This window comes from Elgaria multicarinata, chromosome 5 (genome assembly GCF_023053635.1).
Source record: "Elgaria multicarinata webbii isolate HBS135686 ecotype San Diego chromosome 5, rElgMul1.1.pri, whole genome shotgun sequence".
NCBI lineage: Eukaryota > Metazoa > Chordata > Lepidosauria > Squamata > Anguidae > Elgaria > Elgaria multicarinata.
This window is the reverse complement of record NC_086175.1, coordinates 116061310-116081703: the sequence shown is the minus strand read 5'-3', so window position 1 is coordinate 116081703 and position 20394 is coordinate 116061310. Positions and strand designations below refer to the sequence as shown.

Here is a 20394-nt window from a genome sequence, read left to right as displayed (position 1 = left end):
TACTTGGCTGGATGAACCAAAGGCTCTGCTCTGTTGGGATATTTGTTAGGATATATGTGCAGACTTCTACTGTTACTTTCTACTGTTAGTTTTTCCCTACCCTGTGCCTGCTTACCCTTCCCTGTACCTGTTGGCATTCTCTTCCCCTCCTTATTGTTTTACTATGATTTTATTAGATTGTAAGCCTATGCGGCAGAGTCTTGCTATTTACTGTTTTACTCTGTACAGCACCATGTACATTGATGGTGCTATATAAATAAATAATAATAATAATAATAATAATAATAATAATAATAATAATATATATGAATTGTATGTATGAATACATATATTCATATACATACATGTGCGTGCACACAGATATACATACAAGTATGTAGGTACAGAGGGAAAAGTGTAAACAGTGCATCAAGAAAGTCATGAAATGTAAAGGATGCAGAATCTATGCAGAGCTTAAATGTAACTCTGTTCTTCTCTTGTCTACGTTGTCCTCTGCCTGGAAATCTCATAACCCTAGTGCTATCCCTTGCATGGCTTTTTATTTATTTATTTATTACAAAAGCATATGCCACAATAAATCTGGTAGTCTTTAAAGTGTCACAAGACTCTTTGTTGGTTTTGCTGCTACAGACTAATGGGGCAACTCCTCCAAAATGTGTCACTTTGCAAGGCTCTGACCTTGAGTTGAGATTTTGAGTTCTGAACAGCCATATAATTCAATGACTATCTCACATATATAGGTCATTATGTTCTTCAGAGCATATTGTGGTTTGATTCGGCAAGACAGAAAAATATGACATGTTGCTAATACAGAACACTGGAAAATGCTTCAAAGTGCTCAACTACATGGTGTGTTAAAATGAATACTACAATATTCAAAATAAAAACCTTTCACTAAGTTATTCTGCATGAGAAATGGACATGAAATTATCTACATATCCAAATGAAGTCTTTGTGCTGATCAAAGCAATATACCTAGGTGACAGTCCTCAAACGGTTTACTCTAGAGTTGTCATACGGTGGCACTATTCCAGCATAGCATTTTATTTCTTAGCTATACATACTCAAGATTGCTTAGTGTGGACTAGTTATATTGTAAAACTTTGTACCAGAAAGCTGTAGTTACTATCAGGACAGTTAGGTTGTGATAAAAGGCAGAGTTGAAACAAAACTCGGCAAAGTTTGAAATTCACCCACATTTCTGACGTTTGACACCAAGATTTTTTAGTTCCAGAGTGCGAAATTTATTTTTATGGGATATTTCTATAATACAATATTTGATCTGGATAAATTATGATGGGTATCAACATGATGGGCAATACCCAATGGGACTACTGAGCCCCTGCCATGCCAGTGGGAGCAACTGCTAGTGTAACGGGACGTTCTCAGTTTTAAAAGTAACAGTGGAAACTAGCTGAAATACTCTTTTCTGGATTGGGACCGGTCAGCAGTCTGCCCTTCTGCAAGCTCTGCTGACATGACCCATTCTGGAATCAAGTGTTTCTGCTCAGTGTGGGTCGCTTTTAGGACAGATGATTTCTTGTTGTGCAAGTGGCTGCACCTGCTGGTTCACAGGCACAATAGGATACTGCCCAATAAATTTATTATTTTTCACCCTTTCTTCTAAACCCTCCCTAAATCTAACAACACCCATAACTGGAGATTCTAATCCAAGTTGGTAATTGTGAATACTGAAATACTGGATTAACTGATGGACAGTACAAATGGGTGATCTTACACACATGGCAGCATAAAAGAAGTTCAGACCCCAATGAGGCCATCATGTTGGACCACCTACTTTTAGGTGTGTTTCCTTATCTACGAAGGGCTGTTTCTTCACAAGCATATCTAAAAAAAGCTCCTGATATAGCTCATAAATAGGTAAGATGGCTACAGCTTGATCAAGATTAACTGAAAACTTCAGGTCAGATATAAACTCCAGCGCTTTGGGACATTCCACATCCTGCAACAAACCAGTCATTGAGCATAATCATTACCGCTCTGCTTGCATTGTTCTGTTGTTCTACTAGTGTGACAAATACTGAATGTCGGTTTAAGATATGCAAGACATAAACATCAGAAAAAAAGAGAGGAAAAAATACCAAAATGTAGTTCTTGCAACCCCCCAACAAAATGGCCTCTCTTATCATTTCAATCAATCAATCAATATCATCTTTCAGAGTCAGATAGATGACATAAAATATACAGTAGTGGGCTAGCCTCACATTTGTTAAAGCACATGGAGTATTGTGCAGAAATTGAAATGTATAAAAAGTAGGTAAAATCCATACAGTATTATTTACTGACTTACAATCCCTCCTGCCAGGAAGGTTATAAATAATCTCTACAGTATTTGCATGAAGGTTTATTTTTTAAAAAACAACAACAACAACAAAACCAGCCCAGAAGCAACCTAAACCTTAGTGAATAACACTTTTAAATGCAGGAATGCATCATAATATGAACTGTCTGCTTAGCTGGTGCAAATCTAGAGCGTAATCCACCGAGCACTGCTGTTACATGCATTTGATAGGTGCATGTGAAGGGGGCCTACCCCGATTCTGTTGACACAAATGGAGGATGCTTAAAGCAATAGCAGGGATACTATGACTTCAAATAAAAAAAGAACCAGCCACCCATTTCTGAACAGAACAAAGCAATCCACCAAACACTCCATTCATTTCAATGGACCTTGTACAGGAAACTCAATGCTTAGATACTGTTGGGCTACAACTCCCATCAGCCCATGTCATTCTGATTGGGGCTGATGGGGGTTGGGGACCAATAACATATGGAGAACCACACATTGCACACCCCTGGCAGAGTAGAACATGTTCCCCACCGGCCCATCAACAGCAACTCAATTTGGATTCCACGGTTCTTGCCACCACTTTGACATTGATGGCCAACTGAAGCTCTGGCAACAGACAAGTATTTTGCTTAATTAGATTTTAAAAAAGAAATCCCTGCTCCCTCCCTTGCCCCTTTCCAGTTTGTTTACAGACAGCAGTCACCCACCTTTAAAAAGAATTATTGCCTGACATTTCACGGAGCTTTTACTGCTTGCTTGGAACAATGCAGTGAAACAGAAAGAAACTCCTCTCTCCTGTCATGACCCAGTTCTGGGCTTGTGCTTTTTTGATGAGTCTTTGATCTGCAGCGGGCCTCATAGGCTCGTTTCCCGCAGGAACATGGTGCCAATGTTGTAGGAAATCTTTCTCACTCTGGCAGAGGTGACGGAGGACTTTGGCTGCTTCTGACCAGTTCTGACCTCCAGGAAATAACAAATCCCCGGGATTTCCTTTGGAAAGTTGTCTGGAAGCTCTTCGCGGGACCGAGGAATGAAGATAAAATTTTCTTCCTTTTTCAGAAGCCTGGAGTGGGGTGGGGAGGGGAAGAGATAAGAATGGGTTAACACAGAACAATAGTTCTCAAACTGTGACACAGACCAGCTTTCCAAAGTTGAAGAACATTCCTGAGGGCAAACAAACATTTTCCTCACTACTCCACAGCATCCTGTTGATTAGCCATGTATCTCTACCTATAGAGCTGAAAGTATGTGTGCAGGTTTGTATGTGCGGAAATGTTTACCCACTTCCAGATGAGTTAGAAATTTGAAATTTGGCACGCTGAAAGGTCTGGCTGTAGAATGAACCAGAAAAATCTAAAAACATGATATGTGTTTTTCAGTTTTCAGCTACCCCTACAACTCCCAGCATGCCTGGGCCAGGAGGCCATTGTAAGAAAACACTTTATATAGTAATATAAGAACATTTCTCAAGGACTGAGTGTTCAACCTTTGAAGCTACACAGAGCCACTTCCCTATGCTCCTTGCGGAAATAAAAATCTCCTACCAACTTAAAGATGAATAAGTTGCAGAGATATTTGTTTTTTATCAAATGCGCATTATTCAGGGATCCGGGCAATGCCGGGTATATCAGCTAATTAACAATAATTGACAGTGGTAGTTTGAGCAAGCCATTTCCCCTTTTATCATTCACTTTTTGACAGTTTTTTTGTTTTAGATGCAGGAGTGTGAGAAAGAATATAACTTATGAAGCAGCCTGACACTGCTTCATTGACTGGTTACCCCTGGGCCAGCCTTCCCCAATCTGGCAACTCATAGATGCCTTTGGACTACAAGTCCCATCAGCCCCAATTAGCATGGCCAATGGTTGGGGTGATGGGCTTTGTGGTCCAAAGATATCTGGAGGGTACCAAGTTGGGTATGGCTGATCTAGACTGGTATGTTCTGCTCAGTCTAGTAGAAACTCTCCAAGGCCTCGGTTTGAGATGCCCTCAAAGCCAAAAAGGGTGCCAGCCCTTGGCCTACAGGATCCCAGTGACACTTAATGTCAGGGGCAGAAAATGTGTTTTCTCTCCATCACAAGATGACCTTTACCAGACCTTTACAGGAGCAAATGGCAACCACTGACTTAAATATTTGGGGATATCATCGGGGTGGGACCTAAAACAAATTCCTAACCACAACCATTGTGAATCAAGCCTTGTCCTGTCAGATAGCCCCGCCCAATATTTTTTTCTTTGTCATGCTAGAGCTGCCTCCCTCAACCTGGTGCCTTCTATATGTGTAGGCCTGCAACAGCATGGCTAGCTAGGTGGGTGGGGGATGTGGGAGTTATAATAAAGACATCTGGAGAGCACCAGGTTGATGAAGTCTTTGCTAGAGCATGGCACAATGCTGCAAAGTGGCAGATATATCTGTTTCAAATGTGAGTCTTGCTGATGCCAGAAGGCCTACTTGCAAAAGAAAATACTACTCAGCATACATAAGTGTGTGAGTCTGGCCTAGTGACAGGAATGCCTTTGCTCTTTGAAGAGTATTAGCCCAGGCATATTTGTGGTCAGGCAATGCATTTTAATACTCTGGTTACTATCAGGCTTCCAGCTGGCTCTGTAGAAACAAAAGACAGATAAAACATTTTACTGCTTAGAGAAATATGACAGAATATTCCCTTATTTGTGCTGCAGTACATCCAGTTCAGTGTTGCTGAAATATAAATAATGGGCTGGTGTAAATGGAAGATGATGTGATGACAGGATCTACTGACCAAAGGTTAAATTCTCCATACTAGTTTTATGACATTTGCTGTGAGCTGGCTTAGAGAGAAAAGCAGTCCCCACCTATCCTTATAGATGAAGAGGAGAGTGGTAGTGACCCTTAGGAAGGGCTTAGTGTCCAGTCACATTAACTACAGTTTCCCTCCTTATTGTTTACTACAACTTTATTCGATTGTAAGCCTATGCGGCAGGGTCTTGCTAGTTACTGTGTAATCTGTACAGCACCATGTACATTGATGGTGCTATATAAATAAATAATTATTATTATTATTATTATTATCTCAAACCTTAATACACAATATGGCAGAGTCCAATGAGATGCAATATCAACTGAACGCCCTGGAGAAATACCCCATAAAACGCTATAAGGAATTATGAAATAAGTATCACTTCTATTTATATGGGCTGCCAGTTTTCTGAAATTTTGAGACCTTTTTCAGTTCTTATGGTCAAGTGTTGTTCCTCTACAACATGTCTGCAGAACACGAGCCACTATGCCAAACATAAATCACCAGTTGCGATGGGAATACATCCCCCATGTTTTTCCTTCCTGCCAGTAATTCAAGAGTGTTTTGTGCATGTCTTTCTGGACATTGTGTTAGTTGTTATATTGCCCCATAGACTTTGCATTTATTTTTTATTTTATTTTATTTATTATTGCATTAAAATCCTGCCTTTTTTCCTCCAAGGAACCCGAGGCAGCATACATAATCCTCCTCCTCTCCATTTTATCCTCACAACAACAACCCTGTGAGGTAGGTTGGGCTGAGAGTCTGTGACTGGCCCAAAGTCACCCAGTGGGTTTCCATGGCCGAGTGGGGACTAGAACTTAGATCTCCCGATTCCCAGGAAAACACTCTAGCCACTACATCACACTGGCTCTCAGAACTGCATTAATTTTTAGAACAAAATTAATTTTTCAGTTACCATGCATTGATTGGTTAAGAACATAAGAAGTACCATGCTGGATCAGACCAAGGGTCCATCTAGTCCAGCACTCTGTTCACACAGTTGTTCCAAGAGAGAATTTATATTTTATTATTTATTTACAATATTTATATACCGCTCCATATCTAAAATAGATTTCAAAGTGGTAAACATAAGAAATAAAGCAATAATAATAAAAAAGATTAAAACAACATATTAAAATTGTTTAATTTAAAATAGAATATATCGAAAATGGTGGCTGATCAATTGAAAAGAGCTGTACTCAGGAGGCACCAGAAGTAGCACCGTGTTGGTGCCTGCCTGACCTCCAGGGCAGGGAATTCCAAAGAAAAGGGCCCACCACATTAAAGAATTTTCTCCTGGTGGACTCCAGTTGGGTCAAAGGTCCATGTGGAACCACCAGGAACATGCACTCAAATGACCTTATTGACAGGGCAGGCTGGTAAGAGAGAAGGTGCTCTCTCAGGTATCCTGATCCCGAGTTGTTTATGGCTTTGTACACTAGTACCAAAACCTTAAACCTGGCCCGGTAACAAATAGGCAGCCAGTGCATTTATCTACTTAGGCTAGTTTTCCTCAAAAAAATTAAAACCTTTCTTCCACTGGCCTTATGGTCTGCCATTCTGAGTTGTATCCTGGAAAGCTTGGCCTAGCATTTGCATTTTCCTTTATCTATCCCATCTTTTACCTCAGGAAATCTAGTTCAACCTTCCATTTGTTCTTCTTCTACAGCTAAGTATTTGTGATCCTCTACGTTTACTAGTTCTTGGCTATTCAAGAGGCCTAGTCAGTCGTGTGGCTGCTTGTGTGTAGGGCCTTAGCAAGGGTTCCAATTACGGAAAATCTATGTGTTCAGCAAGAAGGTCTGAAAAGGGCACTGTAAAGGTGTTCAGCTGAACATGCCTACAAAACTCCCGTGATTGGAAACCCTGATAAGGCACAATCATGGAACTTATATAAGTGTGTTTAGCTGAATGTGCTTACAGAGCACATTAAACCTTTTCATGGTTTAATTTGTTTTTAACTGTGCATATTTATTGTTTTAGCTTTTATCTGTACGCCACTCCGAGACCTTAATGATATAGGGTGAGATATAAACGTTTTAAATAAATAAATAAATAAATAAATAAAATTTTCAGACCTTCGCACTCAACACGCAAAGGTCTAACTGGCAACCAGGCATGCAGGATATTGGGGGTGCATGCCCATGTCTTCCTCCCCACTTTTGCCCTGTACACAAGCAGGAAAATACTTGTATAGGACTCTTGAACAGCCAACAACTAGCAAACTCAGAGGATCAAACATTTAGCTGTAAAACAAGAACAAATGGAAGGTTGAACCAGACTAACTGAGGTAAAAGAGATAGGATAGATGAAATAAAATTCATATATCTGGGAATTGAAGACCAAGATATCTGGGGAACTACCTTCTGCCCCATTTGCATTATTAGGGATCTTGAGTCAAAACAAGAACAAAAAAATCCATATATTGGTTAATTTTTGTTTTATTTTTTTTGTAAAAGATATTAATAAATCACTTAGAACCATATTTAAGAACAGGTGAGAAAGTAAGCCATACCTTTCCTAGAATACTGTTAAGATTTACTACAGGACCAATGTACCATATTTTCTCTTAACTACAGAGTTTGTTCCCTGATAGAGGTATGTTTTTATGGATGCGTTGCTAAAAGTTTAAACAATAAGACAGATGGTGATCCCTCTGGGTCTTGGGTTTTAATTATTTATCTCTTCATTTACATATAAACTGCTATTAGATAGCTGTCACCTTGTGGACAATCAATAATGGTGCTTTAGGAATTTTGCAGAAATGTTTTCTTTGTGATGGTAAGCAAGGTTCTTTTAATTAAACTAGAAATTTAATGGCTATGGCAGATGTAGAAATAGGCATCCTGGTTTGATTAGAACATTTATTTATTTATTTATTTATTTAAAACACCTATATCTTGCCTTTCCCTTAAAAAGCGCTCAAGGCAACTCAAACATATTTCTAAAACAGCAAGCAACAATATAAAAACAAAAACACTAGGACTCTCCACCCCCATGCTCCTTTGAAGGTCAGAGTTCCTGCTGGGGTGGCCACGTATCCTCTTTTACAGAAGACAGTCCTCTGTTTGAATGGGTGCCGGAGGACCATCCTCTATTATGAAGGCATCCTCTATTTGAAGGGCTGTCCAGTTTAAGTCTAATAAAAAGGTAAAGATCAGAAGAAAGAGCTGGGCCTTGAAGTTGCCCTTCAACAGCACTGAGCAAGGCAAAGAGATCAACCTGGTCACAGTCTTCCACACTACGGCAAGATGGACTGTATTTCTACTTAAATTACAAGAATCATTCTAAATTCGCATTACCTGCCAGAAAGAAGATGAGCACAGCCTTACCAGGGCTTTCGTCCTCCGCAATCCTTACACCTTCAGGACTTGCGCGTTTATATGTGACTGCATGATTTTGAATTGAAAGCTTCTCTTCTTAGTATGGACAGACTCACCCGGATCCACTGGGCGCCTGCCAAGCCACTGTCTGCCCTCGCGGCACCACACAAACTTCTTCACAGCCCCAGTGAGCGCCTGATGAAGCCGCTGGGCCAGTTGCCCTCGTCCAGAGTCTTCATTGTTTGCAACAATAGTGACTCCAGAAATTGTGGATTTCTAAAGTTACATAAATGGCAGCCGTAAAGGCCCCATTTTCACGACATTAAAGACGTGAATGAGGGAAGGCGGCTGTCGGGCAGTCACCAAGCCATGGTGTGCTCGAAGCGAGCTGGGTCAGGGCTGGGAGGGGGAGTCCCAGTCCTGGTCAGGCACCAGCGACATCCCTATTTCTTGGAAAGGCTCTGCTGTGTTTAACGAGGCAGTGGCATCTAGTGGCAGTATTATAGTGCAATGCTGTCTTTACACACGGGAGATCCTGCAATATCCCAGTGATAAAGTAAATCCACATTATCTCAGATTATTTTTAAAGTGAGATTACAGGGGGACAGCACAGGAGACATCCTGGATGTTGATGATATGTATAACAGACCTGCAAAACTCTGTGAGTAGCTAATCACAAATGTGCAATAAATAGGTCATTTAGAGAAACTCTAAGGCACTTTCTACACCTAAGGGTTAACCCAGGAAAATGGAGGGATAATCTCTGCCTACTCCCGGGATCCCCTGTGCATCATTTGGATGCACAGGAACGATCCAGGGACGATCCTGGGGAAAAAGACAGGTGTCGAAACGGCCTAAATCTGCGCTGTCCAATGTGGTGCCCATGGGTATCAATGTGCCAACGAACAGCTCCCTTGGTGCCTGCCAGGCTCCCTGCCCCTCTTGGTTTTTTACATTTTATTTCATTTCTTAAGATTTCTTTCTTTCTTTTTTAACTGGGAGGCTGGCATTCTGCAAAGTGATGGGAAGCCTTCCATCTTTATTTGGGTTCAAATAAAACAAGTATTTGGGTTTTTAGAGCTCAGTTCCCACTTCTGCCTCATACTTACATTTTTAGGCAAGTTCCTTTTCTTTCAGTCTCACCATTTTGCCTTCTGGGAAATTAGTGTTCTGTGACCAGCTGTGACCACCATGGCAGCCATTTTATGAATGGCCAAGCCCCTTCCCACACCATGGCGCCCATAACTCTCTTCAAATTTCAAAGAATGCCCATAATACCCTTAACATTTCAAATGTACCTACTGACCCAAAAAAGTTTAGGGACCCCTGATGATACAAAGTACTCCTAGTCACCTCTGCCACTTGTTGTTACCATAGATACCACTGAGTCTAGGAGATCCCAAAGCTGCGAAGTTGGTCTTTCAGAGGGAGTGCAAACACACCCAGAACCAACTGAACCTCTTTATCCGGAACAAACAGTCTTCCCAACCACAGTACCTCTGTCTTGACTTTTATTTAGCCTTCTCTCCAAAAGCCATTGCTACTAGCTCTATGGCCACGCACCAAACTTCGTTTGAACTCTGATTTGCCCCCCTACCCACCTTTCGTGAATCACCTCCGGAGGTCACAGCAATCAAACCAAGGGGACTGAAATGCAGCAAAGAGGCTGGAGAGTGACACGCAGGTAACGGCAAAACAAATTTCTAATCACGGAGGTTGCAGTTCAATCAGCACAGGTTGTTCATTGACATCTGAAAATTATTTTCTCTCTGCTATAGCTGAGTAAACTCAATTCATTTTGACATTTTGAAATATTATGTAAAGTGTTTTGAGGATTAATGGTCATGTATGGCCCCACATGAATTTCAAGGAAGCTTTAAAGTAGTGTAACAAGAAATGCTGCTGAAATATTCCAATACATACATACATTAAAATAAACGTTATCAACAAGAAAACCCATAATGTATAAATAAGATTATTATTATTAAAAAAGATCCTGAGCATTTTAAGAAAGAAAATAGCTTGAGGGTATGTAAAAATTTCATATTCCTCTTGTGGGCTCTGTGGAACAAATTGTGTTATAGATTGTTGAAAAATGAATGCACCCCACTAATTAATTCCTGACTCTCATTCCGACACTCTAGCTGGTGTGGTGTAGTGGCTAGAGTGTCAGAATGAGAGTTGAGAGATCTAGATTCTAGTCCCCACTCTGCCAAGTAAGCTCACTGGGTGACTTTGGGCCAATAACAAACTCTCAGCCTAACCTACCTCACAGGGTTGTTGTTATGAGGATAAAATGGAGAGGAGGAGGATTATATACACTGCTTTGTGTTCCTTGGAGGGGAAAAGGCGAGATATAAATGTAATAAAAAAATTAACTGGCAACTGGGAAGTTAGGTTTCTGTGTTGGCCATTTCTTTGTCTTATATCTCCCCTTACTACTATTGAACATGGATACAGTTTCACAGCACTGTGACTGCCGATGAGTTTAGTCTAGATGCAGGTTGGGGATGAGGTCTCTGAGCTGTTTCCTCACAATTCCTAATGCTCCTCGCCTTATCATTGTTCTGTCAATCCAATACCCTTCTCTCCGCCACTTGGACCCACATTTTACATAAGAACATAAGAAGAGCCATGCTGGATCAGACCTAGGGGCCATCTAGTCTAGCATTCTGTTCACATAGTGGCCAACCACCTGTCAATGAGAGACCCACAAACAAGACAGGATTGCAACAGCACCCTCCTGCCCATGTTCCCCAGCAACTGGTGCACACAGGCTTACTGCCTCTGATACTGAAGGTTGCACTTAGCCATCAGGACTAGTAGCCACTGATAGGCTTCTCCTCCAGGAATTTATCCAACCCTCCTTTAAAGGGCTCATCTACACCAAGCAGGATATTCCACTAGGAAAGTGGTATATAAAAGGCAGGAGCCACACTACTGCTTTATAGTAGTATTGAAGTGCACTGCAGGATCTTCACTACTGCTTTATAGTGGTACTGAAGTGCACTGACAACTGTTGGGTCCCATGACACATCTACACCAAGCAGAATGTAACACTATGAAAGTGGTATGAAAGAGGTATATGGTATGTGTCAATGGGCCCCAACAGTTGTCAGTGTACTTCAATACCACTATAAAGCAGTAGTGTGGCTCCAGCCTTTTATATACTACTTTCATATTGCTTTCATTGTGGAATATCCTGCTTGGTGTAGATGAGCCCAAAGCCATCCAAATTGGTGGCCATCACTGTGTCTTGTGGCAGTGAATTCCATACTTTAATTACGCGCTGTGTGAAGAAGTACTTCCTTTTATCTGTCTGGAATCTCCCACCAATCAGCTTCATGGGATGACCCTGGGTTCTAGTATTAAGGGAGAGGGAGAAAAATGTCTCCCCATCCACATTCTCCACACCCTGCATAATGTTGTACACAAGGTTTGCCATTATACTGAATACGCTCTATGTATTTTTGATGGGTAATTTCCGCTCTTAGTTCGATAGATTTTCATCCCTTACAGCTCTGTGTAATTTATATGATTTGAAAAGGGACCGGCCCTACCATTAGGCAGAGTGAGTGCTTTAGGTGGCATATGCTGAAAGGGAGCGTGGAAGGCAGCAAGCTGTAGGATAATGGTGCCACATGGCCTGCCTTGCCCACTAAGCTAGCTAGTACAATTAAGGATAAGTTGTTTACCTGATCCAGAATCACATTCTGTATCCTCATTGGTTCTTCTCACTGAGCCGTGAAGGCACTACACAAGGGGTACAGAATTTCAGGCTCCGGGGCCAAATCTGGCCCTCTGGGGTTGCCCAGAAGACCACACCTCATTCTTCTGGCCCCACACCATTTCCCCGACTACTGATCAGTGGGTGATTTCCCGGTTTTTGTGCAGGTTGAAATGCCTCTCCTAAGACCTAGTTACTGGCAGGAAGAGCTTTAAGCTAAAATAAGCTCATATTTTTGGTATGTCGGCTCTGCCCTGCCTCACCCAGCACTGGAATGCAGCCCTGGACAGCTTCTCCAGAATTGAATCCAGCCCTTGGGCTGCACCTTCAAGTGTGGGATCCTTGTCATTGTTATTGTTACAGAGAGCCAGTGTGGTGTAGTGGCTAAGGTGTCGGACTGGGAGTCGGGAGATCAGGGTTCTAGTCCCCACTCGGCCATGGAAACCCACTGGGTGACTTTGGGCCAGTCACAGACTCTCAGCCCAACCAACCTCACAGGGTTCTTGTTGTGAGGATAACATGGAGAGGAGGAGGATTATGTACGTTGCCTTGGGTTCCTTGGAGGAAAAAAGGCAGGATATAAATGTAATAAATAAATAAACAAATAAATAAATAAAAAGAAAATAATTGCCCATCCTGCTTCATCCACATCATATCCCACTGTTCTCCCCCAAGAAGGAAGGTTGGGGGGTTGTTTTTTGAAATTTTATTTCTTCTATTTTGTTCTGTGTGCACCTCCTCTCTACTATCAAAGAGAGAAATGGTAGATCTGCCATTTTTTAAATTAAAAGACTGACCTCCCCTACCACCCTGCAACACAGAGTTTTCCCCACCTGCATCAAGGCTAACTCGTAAGAGAGGTTCATAGTATCAGGCTACTTGTTCTAGATTAGCCACCCCCAGCCTGGTGCCTTCCAGGTGTGCTGGAGACCAACTCCCATCATTCATTTAATTATGCATAAATTACGTTTTAATTTTTGTGAACTGTCTGGAGAGCTTCAGCTATTGGGTGATATATAAGTGCAATAAATAAATAAATAAATCTGGAGGGCATCAGGCCTGGGAAAGCTATGCTAGATAATGGCTAGTATGAGAATAGCACTAAGAATAAATGGTTTCCTTTAATAAATAAATAAATTAAGGCAAGGCTCTTAAAGGAACCTAGTCAAGTCTGAAGATCTCAGCATATGACACCTCCCTCTTCTCTGCCAAAGTGTTTAAGTAAATCAGGAAAGAGAAGTTATGCCTAAAAGCTGATATAATAGGAGATTTTGGGTTATGTGCTTCAGGATCCAAATGGTTCATTAACCAATCTTCGCCTTAGAAGCAGAATTTTGGGAGCCACATCTGAGCTAAGGGCCCAACTCTATTTTGGAGAGAGAGGGGGAGAGGATAAAATAAGCTTATCAGTAATTAAATTGAAGAACCAATCCTTGGCTGGAGGAGAGAAAAACAAACAAAACAACCAATACTTCCAACTCACAATTCTACAAGTGTCCTATTTTGCCAACACGATGCTGAAAGCACCCTTTTTGTTCAAAAGAAGGTCTTTCAAGAGGGTTTTATTTCTAAAGCGAGAAATAAAAATGATTCTTTTATTAGACTGAAAGGAGCTTAAAGCAGTGTTTCCACTTCTGGTTTGGTACACAGGAGAGGATTTCTCGCCACAGTAAAATACGGGCAATACGTTATCCCTATAAAGGCCAGATGGACCATCTTAGAGTACCAGTGGCTAATGCAAACACTGTGCCAAGTGTAGAAATGCACACTGTATCAACAACAGCAGTGTGGGATAAATAAGCAAGTCTCAGCCTGGGGATTAGGAGTTTTGGAATCAGCTGTCCCTGGCAGGCAACAGGCAGGTTGCAGGGCATTATGCTGAGTCCAAGCAAGACGGAAGTCTCTTTGAGCTTGATAGCAAAATCCATTCCTTCAGCTATAAAAATTATATGGAAGCTTGCATTTCTGCAAAAAAAAAAAACCATTCTAATCCCTCACCGTGTTTTGTACATGTCACATAGCTTCAGACGACGATATACAACCTCAGCAAATTCAAGCCGCATTTATCAAACATTCCAGCGCTAATCAAATCCCATTTCTTCCTGTTTTCCTTCCTGTTTTGAGAAAAATGGACCTAATAACTGTATATATTTAACATTTGTCTATGTGCATTTTTCTGTTAAAACCTTACAGGATTTTTTTTCTGAGCTGGAAGAAAGTAAAGTAATACAAAGTTTCTATGAGGGAGAAAACTCAAATTAGTATGCACTTCAGTCTTAGCAGTCAGGCTTATTTATTTATTTATTTTTATTGGTGATGTTTATATACCACAGGATGTAATAGAATCAGCAATTCACAATATTAAAAATACAATATTAAAAACACAAGGTTAAAAGACAGAATTAAAAACACTACCAACTACAGTAGAAAATCAAGAAGTAGTAAAACGGTGTGGTGATATGTACCATAATTTTCAAAGATAAATTATCACTGGCTGTCAGAAAATAAAGGAAAACTTTGAAAGTAGAGCTTTTAAAATGTGCTGGAGGAATTAGTACAGTATGATGACTCAATTCCCTGAGTGACATAAAGTGTTCGTTATTACCTTTAAAGCCATACATGGCTGGAGTCCAAGTTACCTGCGGGATCGCCTTCTCCCATACAATCTACCCCACACACTCAGTCCTCTGGGAAGAATTTACTTCAGTCAGCCAAAACTAGGCTGATGGGTATTACCCAGAGGACCTTCTCTTCTGCCGTTCCCAGACTGTGGAATGGCCTGCAGGGAGAGATTCACCAACTTAACAGTCTTTCTGAATTTTAAAAAAGCTATAAAGACTTCTCTCTTCCAGCAGGCCTACCCAGTTGAATTTTAAGATGCCTTTTAATAATGTATTAAGTTTTATATGTTTTTAATCAATTATATGTATTTTATGGTGTTTTGTATTTGTGTTGTACCCTGCCCCGATCCAGAGGGAGAGGATGATAATAAATTATTATTATTATTATTATTATTATTATTATTATTATTATTATTATTATTATTATTATTATTATTATTATTATTGAACAAATGCACCCACATTAGAATTTTGTCAGAAATTAGTAGAATTGCATTTGGGAAAAATTATGAGTTCAATTACTCATTCTTAACTGACACATTCAGTCTTGCGTTATTTTCCACCAATAATTTAGATTTGTCTATATGTGTGTGCTTATTTATTGCTTATAAAACTGAGGGAAAATACCATATTAATAGAGAGTGGGGCTTTGATTAGTACAATCTCCTTGAATTCCCAGTTCAGTTTATCAGTAACAATGATAACAACACCTTTAGTCCAAGGGTTAGCAACAAATAACTAAGTACGTCCCTAAAAACTACTTCTAGTAAATGTATGTCCCATAAAATTAAACACATTTCTTGAAGAAACACAATATCTATTGTTTTTGCTTTATTTTTAGGCCAGGTAGCTAATTTCTAACTTCTTCCCCTTAAGGTGGCCTTCCCAACCTGGTACCCTCCAGATGTTTGGGAACTCTGTATGCACGTTTAGGTGAATATGGTTACAAAGCCCTCTTCAGATCTTCACACTCAATGTACAAAGATCCAAGTGGGTACTGGGCACGCGGAAACACTAGGGTCGGGGCTTAAGGGCACACCAACGTCTCTCTCCACACTTCAGCCCTACATGTGAGCAGGGTAATTAATTCCTGCATAGGGCTTCAGTGTAAGACAGCTTCATATGTTCATATGACTTCGATTACTTAAATATTGGGACCAGAGTGGATTTGATTAAACCAATTTGATTTAAATCACGATTTAAATCACTACTCAGAAAGACTCGATTTAATCATGTGATTTCCCCCCCCCCCCCAAAAAAAGTGCACTCTTCCTCACTATATTTTACACAACTCAGAGTTACAAAAGACTCATTCTTGCTGGTATAATCTTAATATTTACAACCAGATGAAGGTTTCATTTTTAGAATAGCAACTTTTCAGATTAGTTTTACAGTTATAGCAAAAGAAAATGCTGATTTGATTATACTATTAGAATCACATCATAGATAGATAATTATGAAATTATTGCAAGGTGAACTATCTCCAGTTTAATAGGTTAATCATTCATATTTGGACAACTTTTCTGCTGTACTTCTTTGGAAGGAGAAAAATAATCTTACAGAAACCTCTAGAAGAGCATGACATTGTGAATGGTTAATGGAATTCATTTACCAAAATATTTTAAACAGCCTCATGCTACATAATTAAAAAATAATCCTTATTTCATGATGAATAACTTTTGGACTATAATGTATCTTAAACAGAAAACTATCTTTAGATAGTTTTTTGCTCAAAAAGCATTTTATTTTTAAAAAATCCAATTTAAATCAAAATAATCCGATTTAAATTACAAAAAATCCGATTTAAATAAAAAAATCTGATTTTTTTAATTTTTTTTTTTAAAAAAAATCATAGATTTTTATCCATCCTGATTGGGACACAACTTTTATTTTGTCAAGTTTTACAAAATGCTATTTAATTTTTTTCTCATTAATAATTTCCGTTCCATCCATGCACCTTTCCTTTTTTTGGAGCGCAGGCTGCAGATCCGATGGTGGTGAGATGTTTATTCCTTTCTTTCAAGGGTAGGCAACCTGTGTCCCTCCTGTTTTGGCCTACAACTTCCATCAGTGCCAGCTCCAAATTCTGGATGCCACCCGCCCCCGTCCATCAGTAAGTCTATCTTCCCAGGACCTGCTATTGTTCCCCCTTCTTTCTCATCATTGCTACCACTTGCTTGCTTGCTGGGCAGAGAGCCAAAGAGCAAGTAGGTCATGGCATCATCTCCTCCTCCTCCTCCTCCTCCTCCTCCTCCTCCATCAATTTATCTGAGTGACAGGCAGGTGAACAAGCAGGTTGAAATGGTGAAGAGTAGGAGCAAGTCCAGGGGGCACTTGTGAGTGGGCCCCTGTTGGGGTGTGGACTGTTGGCAGGTGACCCACCATGCCTACCCTTGGCACTGGTCCTGACATCCCCATTGGATATGCTGATTAGGGCCGATGGGAGTTGTAGTGCGAAACATCTGGAGTCCACAAAATGCCCACTCTTGTATCATCATCATCATCATCATCATCATCATCATTATTATTATTATTATTATTATTATTATTATTATTATTATTATTATATCCCACCATTTTCCCAGTACTGGGACTCAAGACAGTTTACAAGATTAAATTACAAAAGTTAAAATAGAATTAAACCTACAGTAAAATTAAAAACATGTTAAAAATTTCAAAACTGTAACAGGTTAAAAAAAATGGGGGGGGGGATCCAATACATTAACACAGGTCCAGTATAGTGCCAAAAGCCTGCTGAAACAAAAAAGGTTTTGCCTGCCTCCGAAACTGTAGCACAGAGGGAGCCAGCCTAGCCTCCCTGGGAAGGGAGTTCCAGATCCTTGGAGCAGCCACCGAGAAGGCCCTCTCCCGCGTACCCATGAGGCATGCCTGGGATGTTGGTGGGACTGAGAGAAAGGCCTCCCCAGAAGATTTCAGAGCACAGCAGGCTCATATGAGAGAATACAGTCTTTCAGATAACCTGGACCTGAGCCATAGAGGGCTTTATAGGTGATAACCAGCACTTTGAATTGTGCCCGTAAACAGACTGGAAGCCTGTGAGCTTCTCCCACAGTCAACATTGTTACCCTATCCCCACTGCCCTTTCGACAACTTCAGCAGTTTAAAGGGATTTCCCGCTTGTAACAAACATTTCCTCTCTTAGAGCCTATTATGGGCAAGAAATTCAAACTGGTAGCCACATGTCCAACGGATAAAACATGCACAGTGGGAATTTTGAGAGTTTTTTTATTTGTTTTTAACCTAACAGCCTCCCATTATGCAACATCACTCTCTCCTTTTGAAGATCTCTCTTTCAAAAGCAACGTGTCATGTAATGTTTGAGAAATGGGAGCCCAGAGCCACTTTGCCAACTGTTTGGATCTTGGCTGAAGATCAGCCATCACCTCCCCTGATATCCTTTGATGATCATTTTCTTGCCTTTCCAATAAAGCCTTAGTAATGTTTTCCCCTCTCCTGAAAGCTTATTGGCTTCACCAGCATGTTCTTTGGCTTCAAAACTGATTTAATTCTGTACACAAACGGTTGTGAATACATCAGCCAGGCTCTTAACTGGGTCCCGTGGTAGACACCGTGTAACTTCAATTCTTAAAGTTCTGCACCCCATATGTCAGCTTCGCTCGTGTCATAAGATTGGTCAAGAAGACCCTGCTTAGCATTCCTCAACGCGCAAAGTATGGAAAAATGCTACTAGGGTGTAGGGCAGGAGTGGCCAACTTGAGATGGTCTGGGAGCCAATTCCGTACCTGGACTTGCAATGGTTCACCCTCCCACAACCACACTGCTGAAAAAAGGGGGGAGAAGAAAAGAAAAAAAAAGGTCACCATTCATTGCTTTTTTTCCAAGCTAACTTTGTCAATTCTAAGCCTCTACAGTGGTTTGCCACCAAATTTCAGCAGACTTTCTAAAAACGTTTTCTGCTGAAGAAAGATAAAACAGGAGCTACACCCATGGGCCAGTATAGGGCCTTCTTAGCAGTGGCACTTATTTATTTATTTATTTATTTATTTATCATATTTATACCCTGCTCCTCAGCCAAAAATGGCTCTCAGAGCGGCTTACACTTAGCAAAAAAGACAGTCCCTGCCCTCAGGCTTACAGTCTAATAAAAACATGACACATAAGGAACAGGAGTTCAGGAGGGAGGGGGGAGGAGAGAGGGAGAGAGAGAGAGAGAGAGAGAGTCCAACAGGAGCAGGCCATGATGTTTCTTCTGCCTGCTCCTGTCCCCTTGTTCTTTCTTCTTCCCCACAAGGCCAAGATGACAGTTTGCCCTGTGGGGGTGGGGGAAGAGTCCAACAGGAGCAGGCCATGATGTTTCTTCTGCCTGCTCCTGTCCCCTTGTTCTTTCTTCTTCCCCATAAGGCCAAGATGACAGTTTGCCCTGTGGGGGTGGGGGAAGAGTCCAACAGGAGCAGGCCATGATGTTTCTTCTGCCTGCTCCTGTCCCCTTGTTCTTTCTTCTTCCCCACAAGGCCAAGATGACAGTTTGCCCTGTGGGGGTGGGGGAAGAGTCCAACAGGAGCAGGCCATGATGTTTCTTCTGCCTGCTCCTGTCCCCTTGTTCTTTCTTCTTTCAACTTGCTGTGGAACTCCCCATCAAGGAGGACTCTCTTGCGAACTGCCTTCTATCCCTCAGGGAATGGATTTAAATGTTGTTGTTTGTTTAGGAGGGCTTGTGGCTGCTAAAGTCACGTTTTTGCTGACTGCTTATTGGATCTATGTAGGTAGCTTTTTTAGTAGTTGTAGGAGGAATGGTTTTAAATTGATTTTGGTGGTGGTGTTGTAGCGGCAGTATTTTTTTTCCAGATTTTGTAAGTCATTGAAAAAACTTACAAACTTTCTGCTTTGTGAACCTCTTCCCCACCCCCCTTCATATGCTTTAATGTGATTTTAGATTGTAAGCCTCTAGGCAGGGTATCGCTGTTTTATTTGTATATTTTGTACAGCACCAAGTACATTGTTGGTGCTACATAAATAAATAAATAATAATAATAACAACTTACTGGATCAAATAGAGTATCAAATTTGAGAACAAATAATACTTATAATAAACTATGACCCAGTTTAATAAAATACCTGAACCCACTATGTACTTCTACACTGGAGCCCTTATTATGCCTTTGTAGAGGCTTCTATATGACAATATAGTGTGGTGTAGTGGTTAATGTCGGAAGATCTGGGTTCTAGTCCCCACATGGCCATAGAAACCCACTGGGTGACTTTGGGCCAGTCACAGACTCTCAGCCCAACCTACCTCACAGTGTTGTTGTTGTGAGGATAACATGGAGAGGAGGAAGATTATGTTCCTTGGGTTCCTTGGAGGAAAAATGGCAGGATATAAATGCCATAATAAATAAAATAAAATAAAATAAAATAAATATGAAGTGTCATTAGTCTGTCTATCGATAATACTAGTGTTTGCCTAAACCTAGAGGCCACTGCACAGGTTGTGATCTATACAGCAAGGAGGAACTCCTTTCCATCACCTCTGCAAAGAAATTCATTCATTTATTTATTACATTTATATCCCGCCTTTTTACCTCCAAGGAACCCTTGGGCTGAGAGTTTGTGACTGGCCCAAAGTCACCCAATAAGCTTCCATGGCTGA

At 40.8% G+C, this 20394-nt stretch overlaps 1 protein-coding gene across 1 annotated transcript in view; it reads right to left on the bottom strand.

The window, feature by feature from the left end:
• Positions 1-2404: 2404 nt before the first annotated feature.
• The window catches only part of GUCY1A2 (guanylate cyclase 1 soluble subunit alpha 2), a 197292-nt gene continuing 179302 nt past the window's right edge, over positions 2405-20394 (bottom strand). Inside the window, exon 8 of the mRNA XM_063127098.1 lies at positions 2405-3374. Within this exon, the coding sequence (XP_062983168.1) occupies positions 3167-3374 (208 nt within the window). The 3' untranslated portion in view covers positions 2405-3166. The remainder of the gene's footprint in view (positions 3375-20394) is intronic.